At 44.9% G+C, this 21,288-nt stretch overlaps 1 protein-coding gene across 1 annotated transcript in view; it reads right to left on the bottom strand.

Moving 5' to 3' along the window:
* Positions 1-454: 454 nt before the first annotated feature.
* Positions 455-21,288, bottom strand: part of LOC139566014 (FYVE, RhoGEF and PH domain-containing protein 6-like) — a 27,900-nt gene continuing 7,066 nt past the window's right edge. The window contains exons 3-20 of the mRNA XM_071386820.1: positions 18,812-18,929; positions 15,982-16,049; positions 15,814-15,844; positions 12,512-12,663; positions 12,198-12,354; positions 11,746-11,833; positions 5,501-5,551; positions 5,337-5,395; positions 5,169-5,240; positions 4,941-5,009; positions 4,676-4,759; positions 4,498-4,577; positions 4,242-4,344; positions 3,436-3,579; positions 3,213-3,315; positions 2,817-3,043; positions 2,559-2,707; positions 455-2,353 (exon numbers count right to left, since the gene is read on the bottom strand). Coding sequence (XP_071242921.1) covers positions 2,317-2,353; positions 2,559-2,707; positions 2,817-3,043; positions 3,213-3,315; positions 3,436-3,579; positions 4,242-4,344; positions 4,498-4,577; positions 4,676-4,759; positions 4,941-5,009; positions 5,169-5,240; positions 5,337-5,395; positions 5,501-5,551; positions 11,746-11,833; positions 12,198-12,354; positions 12,512-12,663; positions 15,814-15,844; positions 15,982-16,049; positions 18,812-18,929 — 1,792 coding nt within the window. The 3' untranslated portion in view covers positions 455-2,316. The remainder of the gene's footprint in view (positions 2,354-2,558; positions 2,708-2,816; positions 3,044-3,212; positions 3,316-3,435; positions 3,580-4,241; positions 4,345-4,497; positions 4,578-4,675; positions 4,760-4,940; positions 5,010-5,168; positions 5,241-5,336; positions 5,396-5,500; positions 5,552-11,745; positions 11,834-12,197; positions 12,355-12,511; positions 12,664-15,813; positions 15,845-15,981; positions 16,050-18,811; positions 18,930-21,288) is intronic.

Raw genomic sequence — 21,288 nt, 5'->3', positions numbered from 1 at the left:
CTGTAACAAGTCAAGGGGTAAAGGGGTATGAATACTTTCTGAAGGCACTGTACATATGCAGAATTATCTTATTCAGAGGAAGAAAAGTGCTGCGGAAACCCACAGAGAGTGAGCGTTGGGAGTTGGGGGTAAATATGAGTCATATTTAGAAATACTCTTATCTCTCTCAACACAGCGCTATGATCACTGAGCTCAAAGCAGAAATAAGACAGCCGAGGAAGACTTCTTTATCGGTGTCAAACTTAAACACACACACACACACACACACACACACACACTCGCACCTCAAACACACACACGCAAAGATCCACACCCACAAAGACATGCCTGCACCCACACATCAATCAGTACTATGAAATAAAATAACTCAATGACAGTAATCTAAGGCGGAAAGATTTATTAACTCCCTTATCCTTTGATGTCTCAAAGCATGAAATTAAGTCAAGATGCAAAGTCACTTTCAGAGGTTTTATTAAAAAGTGGTGCCTGACAGTTCTGCAGAAATATTATTTACAGACGAGACACTATGGCTCTCTAGTGATTGTGTTTAAGGATGGAGGGACATTTAGTCTCTATAAAATATTATCTGTTTTGAGTTATCCCTAATGCTTCTCTGTGTTATAAACTTCATTTCCCATAAGGCCACCTGCCACAATGGTATAGTAGTGCAACCTGATTAGTACATTTGAAGTACTAAATGTCAACTCTAAACAATTTTCATTTTAAATACATAATGGATATTTACACTGTTTAATGTCAGATGGGCCGGCCAAAGTAGTCACTGTGATAATAGAATATCCAAATTCAAATGAATAATGAATGAAACAAGGCAAGATAATTAAATATCATTTTCTGTATCTATATTATTACAAAATAATTGAGCATATTTAAGGCACTGTCTGAATGTTGCTTTATTGCTAGTGAGCATTTCCTAAGGGATAGATTTCATTCTCCATTCGAATGTCTATCTCAAAAGACAAACATTATTTTGTAATCTGTCCACTTTAAATGATTCAATAAAAAAATTATACAAACGAGGCCTGGATTAAAAGATGAATCCTAATGAATCCAACAAGTCTGTTGTGGCAGTGTAAAACAAACTAGTGAGGCATTGTTACAACACATGCTTTTACAACCATCATGGCATACAATAAAAAAGGTAGCTACTATTTATTACAAAAGTGACAAAGATAATATCCGTTATCAAATAAATCATATTTCTAAAATCACATAATTATGGACATTGAGAAATGTACAGTTCTATATAAATATTAGCTCTCGACTTTTACACAAAAAAAGGTACATTTTACTCTCCCAATTCTACATATTACCCAACCACCGCATCTGAGTCTAACAAATACTCTTTAAAATGCATTTGTTCTATAGGTTGTGTAGTACAATATTGACACTTATGCCATTTCCAGTTTTATCCAGTATACTGCATTATACATGTGGTAGATGTACTGAGTTAAGCCTAACAGAGAATAACAACATAAACCGACCCCTGTAATTTTGCTATATTTCTAAGGAGCAAAATGCTCATCTCCTGTGTCTTTGTGGCACCCTGTTTTTTCACAGTTGAATCCAACCACCTGCAGTGCACCAGAGAAGCTTCCCTACTCAGAGAGAATGCACTGCTTTCTCACCCTTCTTTGTAACTGATATCCATCTCATCATGCAAGGTTCACACTCTAATCGCCATTCCAATTTCCTTACATTTCCCAAAGAAAATAACAATATCCTTTAACTTTTCAGGGATAATGTAAATCAATAGCAATTTACATAAAATCCTTTTCAATGACTTTCAAGGCTTTTGTGGACCGTAGGCACCCCTGTATAAGGTAGCAGGCTGTCCACAGACAATAATTCTGTTAACACTTCCACACACACGCTTCAGGACATGACCTTTGACCCACAGCTGTGACACATAACGGTTCCATCTAAGATCCAGAGCAGATAGATATGCAGCCTGTGAGGCTCAACATGCCCATAACCTCAGAGCTCCACTGGAAGCATGGTGGTTTGACCAAGGGCACATTTTCAACGGATCCCAACATTTACAATGAATGTAATGTAGAGCTGACACAAAGTCCATATTTCCACCAGAAAGACAATGATGTCTGCTCTTCACACCACTGTGACTCTGGGGTCTCCTGGCGGGCAGCCAGACCGGTTCATCAGGGGTCGGGGTGGCATGGCTCGGGGTGTGGGGAGTGCTTCCTGAGCTGCTGACCCCTGACGTGTCTAGAGGTCAAGGATCAAAAGGTGTCCTTTCATTGGCTCCAGGGGAAGGACATGAGCTGACTGGTTTAGGTGTTAAAGAATCATGGCCTCCTGGAAAGCCTCAATCCACCTGAGAGAAAATTGAGAAACCGAACATGAACTTTATTGCATTGGCACCTGGGGAAAAAATGAACTCATCAATACACGTTATATTGATAAAATAACTATATGAATGCTTTCACTCTCCCACGTTCCGGAGTTATCTGTTACAGCACGGTCCCCTCCTGGTTGATTAATACTTTATCGATCCCTAAACCAAAGGGAATTTCCATTACCTCTGTGCAGTGGGGATGTCGTCAGCCTTGAAGATATAGAACAGGGTGTTTTTGTGGTACAGTTTAAACTGCAGCTTCTGGAAAGGCCCACACTTCTCCTCCCGCAGGAAGAAGCCTAGCAGAGGCTGGCTCTCTAGAGCGGCTACGTCCTGGAGAGAGGTACACATGTCACACACCCACATACACACACCCACACCCACACACACCGGCATAATGCACAAATGTGTGTTTGTGACTAGAGTGGCGTAGGTGTGTTACCTCGCTGGCGGCGTAGGTGTACAGGACTTTGTTCTTGATGACGAACCATAGCCTCTTCCATTGCTTCTTGTTGCCCTTTGACCTCTGTAGGTAGCCACTCATGGAGGAGTTCTCTGTGTTTGCAGACACCTCTTTGAGAGCAGCTGGGATCTTCTTCTGTTTCCTGGAGAAAGAGAATCCCCCAGATCTGCCAGTAGGAGACAGCGCCCCAGAAGCAACACGGTCACCTAGGAAACATACGAACACAAAGCACCCTCTGACATACATACTGAATTCACAATAACAAACAATACAGGGTTTAAAATCATGACTTAACTTCAATTCATTCCATTTTTAATATTTTAAATAGCCAAAACACTTTAATATTTCATATGTATTCATGTAAAAGACGCATACTGTTCTCCTGTAGCTTGACGAAGCAGTGGTCACACACACGAGCCGGCTGGTTCTTCAAGTACTCTAGATAGAACTTACTGGACGAGCACGTCTGACACACCACCTGCAATACACACAGTGAGTGAGAAAACCACTACACACACGCGCACACACATACAAACACACACACATATGGAGTATAGTATTGAACCATTGTAAACTAGGGCCCTTGTCCTTTCCTTACCTTCCCGCAGGCTCGGCAGTGGTGGCGTCTCCAGGTGAGGGTGAACTCACAGGTACAGACCATACACATCGTGGCCCTCAGGTCTGGGATCCAAATAGGGGCCTTAGAACCTAGAGGGGCCCCACTGTCACACACGCCATCAGCCTACACAGAGAGAGACGGTTATAGCCATTACAAGTGGATTGTAGCAAAATTATACTGGCTATGGTAACAGTGGGATCGGAGTGTACCCATATTCAGTCAGTCGAATGAGCTGGAACTATACATGCTACAAGCACGTGCATGCTCACTCACAAAACACACGTGCACACACACTGCCTCACCTCCTCCTGATACACACACTGCCTCACCTCCTCCTGACGCACACACTGCCTCACCTCCTCCTGATACACACATACTGCCTCACCTCCTCCTGACGCACACACTGCCTCACCTCCTCCTGACGCACACACTGCCTCACCTCCTCCTGATACACACACTGCCTCACCTCCTCCTGATACACACTGCCTCACCTCCTCCTGACACACACACTGCCTCACCTCCTCCTGACGCACACACTGCCTCACCTCCTCCTGACACACACACTGCCTCTCCTCCTGATACACACACTGCCTCACCTCCTCCTGACACACACACTGCCTCACCTCCTCCTGATACACACACTGCCTCACCTCCTCCTGATACACACACTGCCTCACCTCCTCCTGACGCACACACTGCCTCACCTCCTCCTGACACACACACTGCCTCACCTCCTCCTGACACACACACTGCCTCACCTCCTCCTGACACACACACTGCCTCACCTCCTCCTGACTCCGGCTGGAGATGAAGGTGATCTTCTTCCTGGTGTGGTCGTCTATCGCCGTGGCGATGGCCGCCAGCCATTCATCTCTCTCTGTGGCCGAGCTGCCAAGCAGAAACAACAACAGAAACTTCTGTAACCAATCAAAAGCCATTAGAACTTTCCCTACAACCAATTAGAAGGGTAACTCATCAGAATGTCCATAATGTTATGCGCCACCTTCAGGTGTTCAGGTGTGTCAGTGAGCAGGTACTCACCTGGCAGACAGGATGAAGGAACGCTCCACACTCTCAATGTTCAGTTCATTCTGATACGCCTCTTGACTGGGCTTACTCACCTGAACACAATAAACAAAGGTTTTAGACTTTAGAAGAGTTTTGTCTTTAGAAGAGTGTTGTCAAGTTTAAATGTGTGTTCAGCCCTGCCTGTACTCACCTTCATCCCCGCCAGAGAGAGCATGCTGTTGAGTTTATACTGACCAGACTGAACTGGAGTGGTGTACAGAAGAATGTCATTGAACTAGAGAGAGGGACAGATACACACACCACATCAACATACAGATACTTGGGGCGTAATGTTCTGGTCTACAGACTGTGTTGGAAGTGAACTAAGCCAGTCTCAAAATAAACTGCAGAACTGTAACAGTAACAGGTATCACAATGAGACCTCCACTACCCAGGGGGCATCAGTCAGTACTCACCAGGAAGAACATCCGTGGCTGCATGACCTTCCTGGACAGCTTCATCAGAGTGCCCTCCTTAAGAAACACCTGGGGACAAGAAGTGATCACAACAGATGAGATCACAGGTGTGTGTGCGTGTGTGTGTGTGTGTGTGTGTGTGTGTGTGTGTGTGTGTGTGTGTGTGTGTGTGTGTGTGTGTGTGTGTGTGTGTGTGTGTGTGTGCGTGTCATAGTGCTGGACACTCACCCTGCCCGGCTGAACAATCTCATGCTGTCCGTTCAGACTGTACTGAATGTGCATCAGCTTCTGAAAGTTATCCTGAAAGATAGAGACAGACAGACCGGGGTCAGAGATAATGCTATGGGATGTCTTTGGCCGAATTCTCATGAGGATGGACATGGTGTGACGTCTCACCCCTTGTTTCATGATGTCGTTGGCATGGTTGGCCACCTCCTTCACTATGCCCAGAGCAGCTGTAAGGTCAACATGATTAACATGCTGTGAGAGTGTCTGTGAGAGAGAGATGACATCACACCGGACATTGTCACACACAGCCTGATCAACATTGTTCCACTCACCTTGCGTGTCTTTGTAGTCAGACGAGTCCTCAGGAAGGTTCTTCAGATAATCTGTAGAAGAGCAGGGAGTTACATCAGTCCCAGATCACACTAAATCATGCTATATACAGTATGTTTTACTTAACCAGTTTATACATGTGGAGAACTGTGTCTGCTGTTACTGTGTCCACTAGGTGGCAGAGTGCTGCCGATGCACTAAATAGTGCGGGCTCCATGGGATGCCACAGCACCATAGCCGCGGGAAGTAGGGGTGCGGAGGGTGCTGCAACACCCCCTGAAAATAAAATACAAATAAATACAAATGAATACAAAAGTAGTGCACTGGGCCTCTACTAGTATTAGCGGACCCATATAGACCTCTATAGCACGGGCAAAAAAATCTCTGCTTTGGGAAAAAAAGGTACTTGTATAATTTGATTTGATTAAGAACAGTATATTGCAGGATTCAATAGTTGGAATTGTAAGAGTTGTTGCCCTGTCCCTTTCTCTGCTATAGTCATTCTAATGGAATCCAGAAAGAACAAACCCTGTCCTCAAACACTTCCATCAAAAGGTGCAAAGTCATGAGCAAAGACACAAAACATCCAAATCAAATCCAAATCAAATCAAATTTTATTTGTCACATACACATGGTTAGCAGATGTTAATGCGAGTGTAGCGAAATGCTTCTGCTTCTAGTTCCAACCATGCAGTAATATGTAACAAGTAATCTAACCTAACAATTTCACAACAACTACCTTATACACACAAGTGTAAAGGAATGAATAAGAATATGTACATAAAAATATATTAATGAGTGATGGCCGAACGGCATAGGCAAGTTGCAGTAGATGGTATAGAGTACAGTATATACATATGAGATGAGTAATGTAGGGTATGTAAACATTATATAAAGTGCCATTGTTTAAAGTGGCTAGTGATACATTTATTACATCCAATGTTTCATTATTAAAGTGGCTAGAGATGAGTCAGTATGTTGGCAGCAGCCACTCAATGTTAGTGATGGCTGTTTAACAGTCTGATGGCCTTGAGATAGAAGCTGTTTTTCAGTCTCTCAGTCCCCGCTTTGATACACCTGTGCTGACCTCGCCTTCTGGATGATAGCGGGGTGAACAGGCAGTGGCTCGGATGGTTGTTGTCCTTGATGATCTTTTTGGCCTTCCTGTGACATTGGGTGGTGTAGGTGTCCTGGAGGGAAGGTAGTTTGCCCCCGGTGATGCATTGTGCAGACCTCACTACGCTCTGGAGAGCCTTACGGTTGTGGGCGGAGCAGTTGCCATACCAGGCGGTGATAGAGCCCGACAGGATGCTCTCGATTGTGCATCTGTAAAAGTTTGTGAGTGTTTTTGGTGACAACCCGAATTTCTTTAGCCTCCTGAGGTTGAAGAGGCGCTGCTGCACCTTCTTCACCACGCTGTCTGTGTGGGTGGACCATTTCAGTTTGTCTGTGATGTGTACGCCGAGGAACTTAAAACTTTCCACCTTCTCCACTACTGTCCCGTCGATGTGGATAGGGGGCTGCTCCCTCTGCTGTTTCCTGAAGTCCACGATCATCTCCTTTGTTTTGTTGACATTGAGTGTGAGGTTATTTTCCTGACACCACACTCCGAGGGCCCTCACCTCCTCCCTGTAGGCTGTCTCGTCGTTGTTGGTAATCAAGCCTACCACTGGAGTGTCATCTGCAAACTTGATGATTGAGTTGGAGGCGTGCATGGCCACGCAGTCATGGGTGAACAGGGAGTACAGGAGAGGGCTGAGAACGCACCCTTGTGGGGCCCCAGTGTTGAGGATCAGCGGGGTGGAGATGTTGTTACCTACCCTCACCACCTGGGGGCGGCCCGTCAGGAAGTCCAGGACCCAGTTGCACAGGGCGGGGTCGAGACCCAGGGTCTCGAGCTTAATGACGAGTTTGGAGGGTACTATGGTGTTAAATGCTGAGCTGAAGTTGATGAACAGCATTCTTACATAGGTATTCCTCTTGTCCAGATGGGTTAAGGCAGTGTGCAGTGTGATTGCGTCGTCTGTGGACCTATTGGGGCGGTAAGCAAATTGGAGTGGGTCTAGGGTGTCAAGTAGGGTGGAGGTGATATGGTCCTTGACTAGTCTCTCAAAGCACTTCATGATGACGGAAGTGAGTGCTACAGGGCGATAGTCGTTTAGCTCAGTTACCTTCGCTTTCTTGGGAACAGGAACAATGGTGGCCCTCTTGAAGCATGTGGGAACAGCAGACTGGGATAAGGATTGATTCAATATGTTTGTAAATACACCAGCCAGCTGGTCTGTGCATGCTCTGAGGACGCGGCTGGGGATGCCGTCTGGGCCGGCAGCCTTGCGAGGGTTAACACGTTTAAATGTTTTACTCACGTTGGCTGCAGTGAAGGAGAGCCCGCAGGTTTTGGTAGCGGGCCGTGTCAGTGGCACTGTGTTGTCCTCAAAGCGAGCAAAGAAGTTGTTTAGTTTGTCTGGGAGCAAGACATCGTGGTCCACGACGGGGCTGGTTTTCCTTTTGTAGTACATGATTGAATGTAGACCCTGCCACATACCTCTCGTGTCTGAGCCGTTGAATTGCGACTCTACAGTCGTGGCCAAAAGTTTTGAGAATGACACAAATATTAATTTTCACAAAGTCTGCTGCCTCGGTTTGTATGATGGCAATCTGCATATACTCCAGAATGTTATAAAGAGTGATCAGATGAATTGCAGTTAATCAGATGAATTGCAAAGTCCCTCTTTGCCATGCAAATGAACTGAATCCCCCAAAAAACATTTCCACTGCATTTCAGCCCTGCCACAAAAGGACCAGCTGACATCATGTCAGTGATTCTCTCATTAACACAGGTGTGAGTGTTGACGAGGACAAGGCTGGAGATCACTCTGTCATGCTGATTGAGTTCGAATAACAGACTGGAAGCTTCAAAAGGAGGGTGGTGCTTGGAATCATTGTTCTTCCTCTGTCAACCATGGTTACCTGCAAGGAAACACGTGCCGTCATCATTGCTTTGCACAAAAAGGGCTTCACAGGCAAGGATATTGCTGCCAGTAAGATTGCATCTAAATCAACCATTTATCGGATCATCAAGAACTTCAAGGAGAGCGGTTCAATTGTTGTGAAGAAGGCTTCAGTTCAGGGCGCCCAAGAAAGTCCAGCAAGCGCCAGGACTGTCTCCTAAAGTTGATTCAGCTGCGGGATCGGGGCACCACCAGTACAGAGCTTGCTCAGGAATGGCAGCAGGCAGGTGTGAGTGCATCTGCACGCACAGTGAGGCGAAGACTTTTGGAGGATGGCCTGGTGTCAAGAAGGGCAGCAAAGAAGCCACTTCTCTCCAGGAAAAACATCAGGGACAGACTGACATTCTGCAAAAGGTACAGGGATTGGACTGCTGAGGACTGGGGTAAAGTCATTTTCTCTGATGAATCCCCTTTCCGATTGTTTGGGGTAACCGGAAAAAAGCTTGTCCAGAGAAGACAAGGTGAGCGCTACCATCAGTCCTGTGTCATGCCAACAGTAAAGCATCCTGATATCATTCATGTGTGGGGTTGCTTCTCAGCCAAGGGAATGGGCTCACTCACAATTTTTCCTAAGAACACAGCCATGAACAAAGAATGATACCAACACATCCTCCGAGAGCAACTTCTCCCAACCATCCAGGAACAGTTTGGTGACGAACAATGCCTTTTCCAGCATGATGGAGCACCTTGCCATAAGGCAAAAGTGATAACTAAGTGGCTCGGAGAACAAAACATCGATTTTTTGGGTCCATGGCCAGGAAAATCCCCAGACCTTAATCCCATTGAGAACTTGTGGTCAATCCTCAAGAGGCGGGTGGACAAACAAAAACCCACACATTCTGACAAACTCCAAGCATTGATTATGTAAGAATGGGCTGCCATCAGTCAGGATGTGGCCCAGAAGTTAATTGACAGCATGCCAGGGCAGATTGCAGAGGTCTTGAAAAAGAAGGGTCAACACTGCAAATATTGACTATTTGCATCAACTTCATGTAATTGTCAATAAAAGCCTTTGACACTTATTAAATGCTTGTAATTATACTTCAGTATTCCATAGTAACATCTGACAAAAAAAGCAAACTTTGTGGAAATTAATATTTGCGTCATTCTCAAAACTTTTGGCCTCGACTGTACTTTGTCTCTATACTGACGCTTAGCTTGTTTGATTGCCTTGGAGGGAATAGCTACATTGTTTGTATTCGGTCATGTTTCCGGTCATCTTGCCCTGATTAAAAGCAGTGGTTAGCGCTTTCAGTTTTGCGCGAATGCTGCCATCAATCCACGGTTTCTGGTTGGGGAATGTTTTAATAGACGCTGTGGGTACAACATCACCGATGCACTTGCTAATAAACTCGCTCACCGAATCAGCGTATTCATCAATGTTATTGTCCGACGCTATGCGGAACATATCCCAGTCCACGGGGGAGGGCTTTACAGGCGTCGCGGAAGTTAGAATAACAATGATCCAGGGTTTTGCCAGCCCAGGCCGCGCATTCGATATGCTGATAAAATTTAAGGAGCCTTGTTTTCAGATTAGCATTGTTAAAATCCCCAGCTCCAATAAATGCAGCCTCAGGATATGTGGTTTCCAGTTCACATAGAGTCAAATTTAAAAAATTCAGGGCCGTCGATGTGTCTGCCTGGGGCGGGATATACACGACTGTGATTATGATCGAAGAGAATTCTCTTGGTAGATAATGCGGTCGGCATTTGATTGTAAGGAATTCTAGGTCAGATGAACAAAAGGACTTGAGTTCCTGTATGTTGTTATGATCACACCACGTCTCGTTAATCATAAGGCATACACCCCCGCCCTTCTTCTTCCCAGAGAGATGTTTGTTTCTGTCGGTGCGATGCGTGAAGAAACCAGCTGGCTGTACCGACTCTGATCACGTATCCCGAGTGAGCCATGTTTCCGTGAAACAAAGAACGTTACAATCTCTGATGTCTCTCTGGAAGGCAACCCTTGCTCGGATTTCGTCTACCTTGTTGTCAAGAGACTGGACATTGGCGAGTAGTATGCTCGGGAGCGGTGCGCAATGTACCCGTCTACGGAGCCTGACAGAAGACCGCTCCGTCTGCCCCTTCTGCGGCGTCGTTGTTTTGGGTCGCCGGCTGGGATCCGATCCATTGTGCTGGGTGGTGGACCAAACAGAGGATCCGCTTCGGGAAAGTCGTATTCCTGGTCGTAATGTTGGTGAGTTGACGTTTTCTTGATCAAATAATATGGAAAACCCCCACTTTTTATGCAGTATTAATATACCATCCTTACAAACCACTTAATGTAAATGTACATTACTGTATTGTACATAGGCTGGTCATCTAGGTTTGTACCTGTAGACTTTCTATCAGCATGAAGAAAAACAATGGACAATACAGTAATTGAGTACATTGAGACATCAAGTGGTTTGTGATGAGGTGATGATGTGGCTCAGTTTGTAGAGCAAGGCACTTACATTGCCAGGATTGTGGGTTCGATTGAAAATGTATGAGCTCACTACTGTAAGTTGCTCTGGATAAGAGCGTCTACTAAAATGGAAAAGGAATGAATCCACCATTTCAGTTTTCACATAGAAATAAGTTGCATTTGCAAAGTATTTAAAAAAACTGGAAAACGTATATCAGGCAAGTATTTTTATATTCCAGAAGTATTATCATACTAACTGTTTTGTACAGATAATTATCAGACTCAAGTTACAAATGCTGGTAAACAGTCAAATACATAAAGTAAAAGAAAAAAAATCACAAAAGCAGTGCACTGAGCCTTTCCTAGTCCTGTATTAGCAGACCGATATAGCCTCTTCAGCACAGCACCCCCCCATGTGTGTACCTGTGTATGTGTGTACCTGTGTATGTGTGTATATGTGTATGTGTGTATATGTGTATGCGTGTGTACCTGTGTGTATATGTGTATACCTGTGTATGTGTGTGTATATGTGTATGTGTATATGTGTATGTGTGTGTGTGTATATGTGTATGTGTGTATGTATGTGTATGTGTGTGTATATGTGTATGTGTGTATATGTGTATGTGTGTGTATATGTGTATGTGTGTATATGTGTATGTGTGTGTATGTGTATGTGTGTATATGTGTATGTATGTGTGTGTATATGTGTATGTGTGTGTATATGTGTGTGTGTGTGTATATGTGTACCTGTGTATGTGTGTACCTGTGTATGTGTGTATATGTGTATGTGTGTATATGTGTATGTGTGTATATGTGTATGTGTATGTACCTGTGAGCAGAAGCTGATACTGGGGGATTCTCTGTACAGGTTTCAGCAGGTAGTGCTTCAGAGCCAGGCTGGCACATCGAGGACTCATCTGGGACAGAGTACAGGAGAATTGTCACACACATTTGCATACAGTATTAACAGTATACATACACAAATCTAGCTCCATGTCCTTGGCGCTAATGTAGTCTCCAGACTATGTCTGGCTTGTTACATCTAAACACCCACACATATTCTACCACTCTATCATCAACTATGCGGATAGGAACTTCCAATGACACACACACACACACACACACACACACACACACACACACACACACACACACACACACACACACACACACACACACACACACACACACACACACACACACACACACACACACACACACACACACACACACACACACACACACACACACACACACGCACACACACACACAGCTGTTTACCTCAAACTCCCGGACCACAGTGGCGAAGCCAGGGTTTTTCCTACACTGTTCGTCCAGCATAGCCACGTTGTTGTCAAACTGCCGGATGTAGGTGGAGTACATCTTCAGGTACGGCCCCTTCTGAACAAAGATGTCTGCCAGCCTCTGGTGGTCCCCCCTACACAGCAGAGAGATTGGTGAGAGGGGCAGGGGGAAAAGAGGCAGAGGGAGGGAGATGGTCATTGTGGTCTGGTCTGAGTTCAGCTGTCCACAGCTTGGCATGGTCAGTTGAGGTTTGTATCTCTGGTGCTGATAATGATGGTGTGGATGCATACCAGTGGGCCACCCTCTCCTCTAGCTCCCGGAGCAGGTCTCGGTTGAGCTGGTATAGTTGAGGCAGGTAGTAGAGGATCTGGGTTAGAATACGCTCTTCAACCACCGGCTTGCCATTCTGACGTGTCGCCTTGGCAACTGCGTCCCGGAAATCCTGCAGGGAGGGAGGGGGTTAATGCTGACAGACGAATGAAGGGAACTGACACAGCGACAACAGAGTGGTGGGAGAATAATTAACACACACACACACAGCTGCAGGGTGGAGAGACGTTACACAGTACAGCACAGGAACACCTGGTTATCACCTCATAAACATGCGTCCCTCCGCATCATACACACACACACAACTGAGTCAGCACTCACACACTGCCCAGTGAGTCAACACACACATCCAGGTGGAAGGAAGTGGTGAGACAACCAGGGCAGGGTCCCAATGTCCTGGTGAACACTGTCACACAACCACAGCCCCACACCCACAATAAAACACACACAGCTGCAGTGTGAAGGACCGAAACATGTACAGTTGAAGTCGGAAGTGTACATACACTTAGGTTGGAGTCATTAAAACTCGTTTTTCAACCACTCCACACATTTCTTGTTAACAAACACTAGTTTTGTCAAGTCGGTTAGGACATCTACTTTGTGCATGACAAGTAATTTTTCCAACAATTGTTTACAGACAGATTATTTCACTTATAATTCACTGCATCACAATTCCAGTGGGTCAGAAGTTTACATACACTAAGTTGACTGTGCCTTTAAACAGCTTGGAAAATTCCAGAAAATGATGTCATGGCTTTAGAAGCTTCTGATAGGCTAATTGACATAATTTGAGTCAATTGGAAGTGTACCTGTGGATGTATTTCAAGGCCTACCTTCAAACTCAGTGCCTCTTTGCTTGACATCATGGGAAAATCAAAAGAAATCAGCCAAGACCTCAGAAAAAAAATTGTAGACCTCCACAAGTCTGGTTCATCCTAAGGGAGCAATTTCCAAACGCCTGAAGGTACCACGTTCATCTGTACAAACAATAGTATGCAAGTATAAACACCATGGAACCACGCAGCCATCATACCGCTCAGGAAGGAGACGTGTTCTGTCTCCTAGAGATGAACATACTTTGGTGCGAAAAGTGCAAATCAAACCCAGAACAACAGCAAAGGACCTTGTGAAGATTCTGGAGGAAACCGGTACAAAAGTATCTATATCCACAGTAAAACTAGTCATATATTGACATAACCTGAAAGGCTGCTCAGCAAGGAAGAAGCCACTGCTCCAAAACCGCAATAAAAAAGCCAGACTACGGTTTGCAACTGCACATGGGGACAAAGATTGTAATTTTTTGAGAAATGTCCTCTGGTCTGATGAAACAAAAATATAACTTTTTGGCCATACTGACCATCGTTATGTTGGGAGGAAAAAGGGGGATGCTTGCAAGCCGAAGATCACCATCTCAACCGTGAAGCATGGGGGTGGCAGCATCATGTTGTGGGGGTGCTTTGCAGCAGGAGGGACTGGTACACTTCACAAACTGGATGGCATCATGAGGTAGGAAAATTATGTGGATATATTGAAGCAACATCTCAAGACATCAGTCAGGACTGAAAGTCAAGGTATTGGAGTGGCCATCACAAAGCCCTGACCTCAATCATATAGAAAACTTGTGGGCGGAACTGAAAAAGCGTGTGCGATCAAGGAGGCCTACAAACCTGACTCAGTTACACCAGGTCTGTCGGGAGGAATGGGACAAAATTCACCCAACTTATTGTGGGAAGCTTGTGGAAGGCTACCCGAAACGTTTGACCCAAGTTAAACAATTTAAAGGCAATGCTACCAAGTACTAATTGAGTGTATGTAAACTTCTGACCCACTGGAGAATGTGATAAAAGCTGAATCAAATCATTCTCTCTATTATTCTGACATTTCACATTCTTAAAATAAAGTGGTGATCCTAACTGACCTAAGACAGGGAATTTTTACTTGCATTAAATGTCACGAATTGTGAAAAACAGAGTTTAAATGTATTTGGCTAAGGTGTATGTAAACTTGCGACTTCAACTGTATCCCTAGAAAACAAGTCAAAAGTCAAGTCAAAATATAATGCAACACATTATTGTACACAACATATCAAATGAGAACCATCCTATACCCTATAAGGGAGGACTTAAGTGTGAAACCAAAATAAACACAGCAGACACACACACACACACAGGATTAGCTGAGGCATTTCTATGTCTGGGGGTCTTCCACCCACTCACTCACTGCAGGAAGCAGCTGTTCTGTGGCCAGGGGCAGCCATGGAGACTGGAGAATGTGATTTGACCTCTTGAAGTCTCCCTCTCCCCCCTCTTTTTCTCTCTCTGTCTCTCTCATGCCCAGCCCCATATTCAAAAGTAATCCCATAGTGGGTCCTGTTTAAGGCAGAGAGACAGGGGGACACTTGACCCTGTGTGTGTGTGTACCTGCAATTCCCCTTTCGGGCAGTCTGAAAGCCACTCCCAAGAGGAAATCTAATGTCGACCCTGCGGCCATCTAAGACAAATTGTGGGTTTAGAGAGATTTTAGAGACTAGGCTATGAGAGACAAATAAAGGCTGGATTAAAGCATTTTTCCTTTAAATAAATAAAATATTGAAATCCAACACACAGTCTATCTTCTGCTGCAAAATCAAATCCTTTTTAAGAGCCAAGGACAGCTTGACCTGGCTGATACAGTTGACCACCTCAGCCTGACACAGCCCAGCAATGCCCAGTAGACCAGACCAGTACAGTAATCACCACAACATCACCACCGCGAGTTAACAACACTCATCAGAGATCCCACACACACCTGTCACCTCCCCCTGAGACCAACATCAAAGCACCCAGCTCTGTCGTCACGGTTACCTGCTCCACTTTTCACCCCAACAGGCACAGAGCAGGGACGGTATTCCACCCACTAGGCAGGAGCAGTGAGCTAGCTAGCCGGTAGTTAAATATAATGAAACAACTCTAGCCTATGTTTCCACTCTATAAAGCCACCACTTGAAAGTTGAAACTAACAACGCATGCTTGACTCCTTAGGTTCCTTTATGATTTAGAAAATGTGAGTCTCAGTGTTTATCACTGATCCTGCTAAGTGCAACAGGAACAACAACAACAACAGTTCTACCAGAGACAACTCCACTGCTGAGTACTGCTGCCTCAGGGGGAGAAAGGCAACACAGCTCAGCTAGTCGAAGGCTTGCTGAGTAACACCATTGAACACACAGATAACACACAGATATGGTGCTCATCAAAAGCCCCGCGGCTTAACTGATACTTACTATGTGAAGAAGCTTCAGGACATCCACAAACCTGGAGGGAGAGGAGATGCGTGTAAATCATTATATATGACAAAAAAAGACACCCACCGCTAAAAAAAAGGAAAGATTCTGTGGTATATTCTCATGATAAAGTCATTGATTGGATGTGTGTGTGTCTCAGGTACTCACACTTTCTCAGAGCTCATGATCTCCTGGGCGATATGCACCACCTTTTTCCTCTTCACCTCATCCTCCTGCTGGAACAAACAAACAAACAGACAAACAGACAAACAGACAGACAGACAGACAGACAGACAGACAGACAGACAGACAGACAGACAGACAGACAGACAGACAGACAGACAGACAGAGAGTCAGACAGAGAGTCAGACAGAGAGTCAGACAGAGAGTCAGACAGACAGACAGACAGAGAAAAGCACAGCATTCAGTCCATGTAGTGTAAAAAGCTAGCTAGCCATATTCTAAACGGTACAGACATACTTCCACTTACAAGGTCACTGCAGCCCACCATCTGACTGTCCTGCTCTAGTATGCATAGGCACAATAATCTGCCCATTTGCTGTTTCTAAACAGACACTCAACAGAGATTATGTCCGAAAGCAGAGGTGCCGTTTCACACGTCTCTTTCCCTCGCTACTCTCTATCCACTTCAGCTATCTTCTCTGCCCTCTGCACTCTCCCTCCCACACTCTCTCTCCCCCTTTCAGTCTGAGAGTGAGTGGTCTGGGGTGAAAATGAGGCGGTCTTAATTTGGACAGTGGCCTTGCCCTTGCGTGACTGAAGGGGCCTCCTGCTCCTAATTGTGTGTGTGTGTGCTCGTGTTTTTGTCTGTTACAGACACAGGCTTTTAGAGCAGGGGTTCTTAAACTTTTTCAGCCTGGGACCCAAGCTTAGGAAAATATGCAACTATACGTAAATATCGGTACATTTCATTGCCCTTATGCCTAAAAAAAAAGCAATATAGACAAAAACAAATAACAATGAAATACCCATGAATCTTTTCATGTTTATTTTCCACCATTAAAAACACTCTTACATATCTGTCTAGGTTGGAACTGTTGTGGTTAAAATACAATAAATAATTAAATTCTGAACTGGAATAAACGGATTGATTACATCACATAGATGTATAACAGAACACACACACACAGGCTTTTTGATCGTGCAACCCTAAGTAACAGTACAGATAAAAAATGATCAGGCCTACTATACATCTTACTGTATACATTATTGTTGATAGAAAGTCTAGGTTGGAACTGCTGCTGTTAAAATGCATATTTTTTATTCTGAACTGGAATAAACTGATTGATCACATCACACAGATGTAGACCAGAAAACACACACATACACACAGTCCTAATGAGAGGTGTGCGGCTGGTTGAGGTTTTCAACAAGCAGGTCTATTCCGGGCTCAGTTTTTGACAGTGCAACACTGAAGTCATGCTCAGCATTGACACTGTTTCTGTACTTGAGAACCCTGACTTGCATAGGTATGTAGTGCCAAACTGGATCAGAACATCTACTGCTTTCTCAGTCAGGCAGGAGACCGCTTCCTGCTGCAGATGAGCAACCCAGAACTGTGAGTGTTTGCCCCAAAAATAATATTTCTTCAAACAGTTTATTCCAGTTCAGAATAAAAAGTATTACTTGTAACAGCAACAGTTTCAACCTATACTTGTTTTCAACAATAATGTCTACAGTAAAATGTACAGTCGGCCTGAATTTTTCATCTTAATCTGTACTGTTTCTTAGGGTTGCACTATCAGTAACTAGTTAGCAGGCTTTGGCTAACGTTAGCTATTAGCTGGTTAACGTTACAAGGCCAGGGGATTGTTTGAAAGATAAACTCACATATACTAACGTTACTATGAGAGATAGTACTCCCTTATTTCTGCTTATTATCACCTGTTATTAAATGACAACAATGCCTTGTTAGTTGACTTACTTTCCCACTGTCGAAGCACTGTTTCCTGAAGCATTCTGCCCTGTTCTGAAATAACTCCCTGGGTTTACCGTCATGTTTCATGTTGTGCCTGGATGTTTGGTCAGGACGTGTCATTTTATTCGTTTGTGGGTTTTGAGAGACTCATTACTAAACACTTCCCCACACAAAGCACACTGTGGGCGCTCCTCGTTAATTCTCAAAGTTTGTATGAAAGAGACAAAGTCATCGCTGTATATGCGTTTCATGACGATTGAGCTCAGTCAGAACTTGTGGCTAGCATGAGTCCATTTCATGATGGCGAGTGGGAATAACAAGTCAGTGGTTTGAACCACAGCGCTGCAGCCTGTGGGTCGCGGAATTATCTACAAGAAAACTGCAGAAAAAAAGATCCGGTAAACCGCGAAGAACACGGGCATCCCCTTTACCTCTCCCACTCGCGCAGCTGCCAAACTGAGCAGAGAGCGCAGTTGCACTTGGCCAAATCAATTCCAGTAATGAATGCAATAATTATACATTTACGTCGCGACCCACAATTAACAGGTACGCGACCCCATACTTTAAGAAACGCTGTTTTAGAGTATCATGCATAGGGTCAGACAGTAGTTTCAGAGTTATTCCTGCCCCCTAAACCCTCTATGTCTGACCCAAGAGACAGAATGACAGCTCCATCACACGCAGGCACAGTGTGATATCCCCCGCCTGCCTTTCTTTCCTTCATAGAGCCCTGTGCCCTGTGGTGTCGTTATCACTCGTGTTATGCCTGCCAATATCCTTCCTGTTATACCACCCGTCATCACTGTCATTACTCTGGCTCAGTAACATCCCCTCTGTTATCACTCACGCCTCACTGCATGGCCATAGGACCTACCAGAGCAAACACATCTAAAGAGCCCTACCGTAACCTTATTGACAAGGCCGCCACATCCACTGTCTATCTGGGTGTGTGTGGGTACGAGCGTGTCCTCCTGAGCCAGTGTTGCAGATTGTGCAGATTGACCATCACCAGTTAATAACAACCACATAAGGATGTGTGTGTGTATTAAAGATAGCTACCTGTCTGTCTTCTTCTGACAGCTCCAGGTGCTCCTTGCTGGAGGTGGAGCTGTTGTCATCCTCGTCAGAGCTGTGGACTTCCTCCTCAGAGTGAGCATCGTCCAATCCATGCCAGCCCCTGCAGGCAAAACAGGAAGTCCCGGTCTCCGCATTATCCTCATGGTTATCAGCCAGAGTGTGTGTGCACTTACACATACAGTATATCCATGCAAGCATACCACGTACACACACTTCTGAATGACCTTTTGAACGTTTTATGGGAACAGTAAATGGCACGATGTCTCTATAGCCATGGGACTCAGATGATCACCAGCCTGAAACACGGATGTCAATACTTTGTCCACAGCTGTCCTCAGGTAAACATAGTTGCCATGACTCCACAGACAGCCTGTCTGCTGGCAGCAGGGCACCAGCCTGCTCTTCAGTCAGCTGATACAGGTCTGTCTGCTGAGTGGCACAAGTAGCAACATGTGTTTGTGCCACTAATGTTTTCATCTTGGCTTCACAGCCTTTCCAGGAGATATTATCACAGCTGGATTTTGAACCAAACAAACCCAAAGTACTGTCTACTTTCTAATCTGGAGGACTCATAAGATACTGTCACTCTCTTTATTTTGACTACTTTGTCTGTCCCCTTCCCTCTCTCTCAGCTACCCCTCTTTCCCTCTCCTCTTGTCTCTCCTTCTTCCCTCTATACCCTGTTTCTCTTCCCTACCCCCCATCTTTCTCTCTTTTCTCCCATTCTTTCACTCTCTCTTTCTCTTCCTCTCTCACTCCATAGACAGGCCTTCCTGCACACTGGGTCAGGCACAGAGTGCCTCTTGTTTACTGCCTGAGGCTAGTTACATAAACTGAACAGGCTCAGATGCTTGGGAAACACTACAGATTCACGACACACATACACACTCTTTCAAACAACCACAACGGCATACACATACACACATGCATGCACGCACGCACACACACAAGCATGCACAAATGCAAGCATCTTTCAAACGATGAAACACATAAAATCACACAGTGAACGATACACACTAATATTATCCAACTGGAGTGCCAGATCTGGGCAGCTAGATATATGTGGAACTGTTGCATACTGCTCTTTACTGCTGAACTCGGAGTCTAATATTCCCCCTCACCTGCCCTTCTTTATACCTGTCCTGTAATCTGACTGACCGCCTTTATCTCATGGCCCCAGAGTGGCTTAGCAAAATACTGGTCTGAGCACGCACATGCACTGCACACACACAACTGCACCCACACAACTGCCTTTTGATATATGAGGTAAACACACACACACACACACACACACACACACACACACACACACACACACACACACACACACACACACACACACACACACACACACACACACACACACACACACACACACACACACACACACACACAAGAACACTTGAATGAGGATGTGATTACAGTGAGTTGGAAGGCCTGACTCTTGTTAGCAAGGACCGTGTCCAGTCCATTCACCCATCCACACACGCAAATATTTTCGTGTCCAATACAGTAGCAAAATATTAAATTACGTCGAGTCAATCGAAAAGCAGTTTACTGGGAATAGGAGAGAGTGAGAAACTGAAAGAGAGATGGGAGAGAGAGAGGGAACGGGAGAGATATGGGAGAGGGACAGGAAGAGATGAGAAAGCGAGAGCCAGAGAGTGGGAGGGAGGGAGGAGAGAGGCTGGTGGTTGCTGGAGGTTTGTTTTCCCTGTTCAGAGTGCAGTGTGGCGTTTCTGCGATTTTCAGACATTTCCTGCCCTGGCCACTGAAAATAACCCACAGGAAAACAGCCCAACCTGTTGCGCATCAATGCTCTATTCACAGCCTGGATGGTTAACACTGAAGCTAACTCTCACACTCGTACAAGCACAGCATGCTAATGCTAACTCTCACACTCGTAAAAGCACAGCCTGCTAATGCTAACTCTCACACAAACACAGCATGTTGGTCTACATTGTAAGTACTATGTAATAATGGGTATAGTACACACAATGTAGTTACATTGTACCTGACATGGTCTTACCACCATGTAAATGCATAGTTTAGCACCAAAGTGGGACCAAGACTGCAAAGTGAAAACTAACTCTCACACAAGCACAACCTGGGCTAAAAACATGGCCTAAATACTAAAATACTTTCGGTCTCACTGTGACACACACACACACACACACACACACACACACACACACACACACACACACACACACACACACACACACACACACACACACACACACACACACACACACACACACACACACACACACAAATAGAAACCACTAAACACAGTACACACACCCTTGGCATTGTTCTAGGCTCAAAATCAAAACAATTACTGTAAATTGCTCGAGTCTCTCTTTCCAGGATATCGGATTCATGAAGCATTAAAGCTCATTAAAAGTGACACATCTATGACTGTCGTGGTACATTAACACTACGGTAACAATAAGTAG

Source organism: Salvelinus alpinus, chromosome 37 (assembly GCF_045679555.1).
Source record: "Salvelinus alpinus chromosome 37, SLU_Salpinus.1, whole genome shotgun sequence".
NCBI classification, from domain to species: Eukaryota; Metazoa; Chordata; class Actinopteri; order Salmoniformes; family Salmonidae; genus Salvelinus; species Salvelinus alpinus.
This window is presented reverse-complemented; position numbering and strand designations above follow the sequence as displayed.